Source organism: Heterodontus francisci, chromosome 17 (assembly GCF_036365525.1).
Source record: "Heterodontus francisci isolate sHetFra1 chromosome 17, sHetFra1.hap1, whole genome shotgun sequence".
NCBI lineage: Eukaryota > Metazoa > Chordata > Chondrichthyes > Heterodontiformes > Heterodontidae > Heterodontus > Heterodontus francisci.
The window spans coordinates 7,830,928-7,834,442 of NC_090387.1; the positions used below are offsets into that span (position 1 = coordinate 7,830,928).

Sequence of the window (3,515 nt, forward strand, 5' to 3'; positions counted from 1 at the left end):
TGGCCTTCATAGTGAGAGGATTCGAGTACAGGAGCAGGGATGTCTTGCTGCAATTATACAGGGCCTTGGTGAGGCCACACCTGGAATATTGTGTGCAGTTTTGTTCTCCTTATCTGAGGAAGGATGTTCTTGCTATGGAGGGAGTGCAGCGAAGGTTTACCAGAATGAATCCTGGGATGGCGGGACTGACATATAAGGAGAGATTGAGTCAGTTAGGATTATATTCGCCGGAGTTCAGAAGAGTGAGGGGGGCTCTCATTGAAACCAATAAAATTCTAACAGGACTTGACAGGGTCGATGCAGGAAGGATGTTCCCAATGGTGTGGGCGTCCTGAACCAGGGGTCATAGTCTAAGGACTGAGATGAGGAGGAATTTCGTCACCCAGAGAGTGGTGAGCCTGTGGAATTCGCTACCACAGAAAGCAGTTGAGGCCAAAACATTGTATGTTTTCAAGAAGGAGTTAGATATAGCTCTTGGGTCTAAAGGGATCAAAGGATATGGGGAGAAAGCAGGAACAGGCTACTGAATTGGATGATCAGCCATGAGCATAATGAATAGCGGAGCAGGCTCGAACGGCCGAATGGCCTACTCCTGCTCCTATTTTCTATGTTTCTATGTTATGTCTCTCTCTCAATCTCTGTCTCAGTAGGCAGAATTTAATGTGACTGTTTAATGGTGGGGAGGGCGGGAAAGACGGAGAATTGCACCAGTGCTGTCCCCTTGGAAATATGACGTCATGACTTGGTTCTGGATCTTTTCAGTGGCGGAAAGCATCATGGTGTCATTGATGTCCTGACAAGACGGGGAGCTGTTTTAAATTGCTGAACTGATATTTTAAATGCATTTAAATATAATTAATTTCAATTTAATGATAGGCCTCGATTGTGTGAATGGCAGGTGGCACTCATGTGCCTTCGGGTTCACTTCTGTTAAAACCTGGTGGCACCGAGGCAGGAGACCATATTGCTGCGACGGGTAGATACTCCTGAGCATTATTGTATAGGGGCAGAGGGAGGGATCGGAGGCCATTGTTGTCTGTGTTGCTGGGGGCTCTGCAAGAGGGGTTGGGGTCTTGGCGGCTCTGCAAGGGGGAGGGGGCTGGGGGCTCTGAAAGGGGAATTCGTGGTCTTGGGGGTTCTGCAAAGGGGGTCAGGGGCTCTGCAAGGGGAGCTTGGGGTCTCCGGGGCTCTGCACGGGCGTTTGGGGTCTTGGGGGCTCTGCAAGGAGGGGATTGGGGTCTTGGCGGCTCTGAAAGGGGGGTCAGGTCTTGGGGTTCTGCAAGGGGATTCAGGGTCTCAGGGGCTCTGCAAGTGGGCTTGGGGTCTCGGGGCTCTGCAAGAGGATTCGGGGCCTTGGGGGCTCTGCAAAATGGTTTGGGGCCTCGGGGGCTTTGCAAGGGGATTCAGGGTCTCAGCGGCTCTGCAAGGGGGGTCAGGTCTTGGGGCTCTGCAAGGGGGTTTGGGGGGCTCTGCATGGGTGCAGTGTGGGTGTTGGGTGGGGTGCGGGGTTGCTGTATTGGGTTAACAAACAGCTGTGTGATGTGGTTGTTCAGTCACAGTGCTGGGCCACAGGTTAGGCTCTGAGGTCCATCAGGGATTCCGCTGAGAGGATTGTCAAATGCTCAGTAGTCAAGGCAGGGTCGACTCTGCATCGACAGTAATTTGCATCGGTCTCATATGCCCTGTATTATTGGACCCCCGTGGCATGATGCGGCGCCTTCAATGCAGGGAGGTCCAAGAAGCAGCTATGCCTGCCTGTGAAACTCCACAATGAGAATAAGAGCAGCTTGCCAGGCCAAGAAGGGCTCACATAACCCAGAGACTGCACTGGACTCAGATCAGCTACCTCCAAATGTCTAATTGTCATTCTCAATTAACACTATGGCTCTCCAGGGAGGCTGCCACTGATGTATGTGCCCTGTTGCAGGATGAGCTACGACCTATTGGATTTGGGGGTCACCCAGCGACCCTGCAGGTCATTGGATTTTGGGGCCATCACTGAATTCCTACAGGTGCAAGGTGTAAGAGATTGCATGCATGTGGCCATCAAGGCTCCAACAGACCAGCCAGCCGCCTTCATTAACAGGAAGTGCTTCCATTCAATCAACGTTCAACTGCTTTGCGACCACCGAAAACGTTTCCTGCAGGTGAATGCCCACTTCCCGGGAAGCAGTCACGACGCTTACATACTTCAGCAGTCCCAGGTGCCGCAGCATTTCAGGCTCCCGGCTCACCTTCCGGGATGGATTCTCAGGGACAAAGGCTACCCATTGAAGACTTGGCTGCTCACGTCTGTAAGGAACCCTCGCAATACAGCGGAGGTCAGGTACAACAATTGCCACGGCTCCACTCCAGGCGACTTGGCCTCTCACTTTGTCACTGCTGCATTGAGCTTATGGTAAGGGTGATGGTGTGCAGGTTTTTGCACATCTGTGGGATCTTGCTCTCCATGAGGGTTGCCAAACTATTGATGGAGGAAGCCATGCGCTCACACACCTGAGACAAGGCAGCGGTCATGGCATGGATAGACTCTTCCATCGTCTGCTCATGGCTCTGCACGCCCTCTGGCAGCTTCGCATGTCACCTTACTTCTCCCTGCAGCTCCAGCATGCCCTGTGCTGTTGACACCAGAGGATCATCATCAGCCTGGGGCTCAGCATGGGCCTGGACACCCACAGTCCTCCAACTGTTGGAGGGCTCGGCTGTCTCAGCCTCAAGCAGCTGCTTGGGTGCGTGTGTGATGCTCTCACCAACGTGTGACCCTGATTCTAATGCTGAATGGTTACCCACTGAGGTGAAAGTATCTACGCTGGTGGAAGGTGCAGGAGAGTCATGTGATCGTGCATCCTCTGAATGGCCGTCCTCCTCAGAGGTGGACGTCTGTCCCCCTGTTGCTGCAGTCTCCTGCTCCCGCCGACCTGCATGAGAGAACACAAACGTGGGTTAGGCTGTGCAGATCTCGTCATGTTAACCATGCGTGATATGGTTTGCCGAAATTAATGAGTATGTTGATGGGGGCCAATCCTCACTCTCTTGTGCAGGGACTCCAGTCTCCCCATCCGAAATTGTACGGCCACCCGAGGTCCCTGCCAGCTCCAAGGCCTCTTCCTCGGCGGTAGTGAGAGGGCGCAGATCAGGGACTCCTTCACCAGTGCAGGCCATCTTCCTCCTATTGTGGCCCCTCTTGTCCTGCAAGAGGAAGGATGGAGAGAGCAGAGATAGGTCGAGAGATCAACATAACATTTCTGCTAGTGCCAGACTCTTGCCCCCGGCTGGGGGATCTGATAACTCTCATGCTGACACATGCTGTCAGGGGAGTTAATAGGGCTGAGATGTGAAGGACGGTTTCCTGTGGCTGAGATGCAGCCTTGCATCTGCCAGGATGAGGTTCCATCCTCACCCCTTCTGCCATTGTTGTAATAGTGTCACACGCCCCATGACGCGCATCCTCCCGTGTAGTCACATGGAATCCCAAAAAGAAGAGTGTTGGATGACCCCATGGCTGCTGACCTCCT

The 3,515-nt window shown here is 53.3% G+C and overlaps 1 protein-coding gene across 1 annotated transcript; it reads right to left on the reverse strand.

The window, feature by feature from the left end:
- Positions 1-905: 905 nt before the first annotated feature.
- Positions 906-1,867, reverse strand: LOC137378575 (uncharacterized). The gene is made up of 2 exons (XM_068048881.1): positions 1,792-1,867; positions 906-1,333 (listed from the first exon to the last, which is right to left on the reverse strand). The coding sequence occupies exons 1-2, from the start codon at positions 1,865-1,867 to the stop codon at positions 906-908; spliced, it is 504 nt and encodes a 167-aa protein (XP_067904982.1).
- Positions 1,868-3,515: the final 1,648 nt, after the last annotated feature.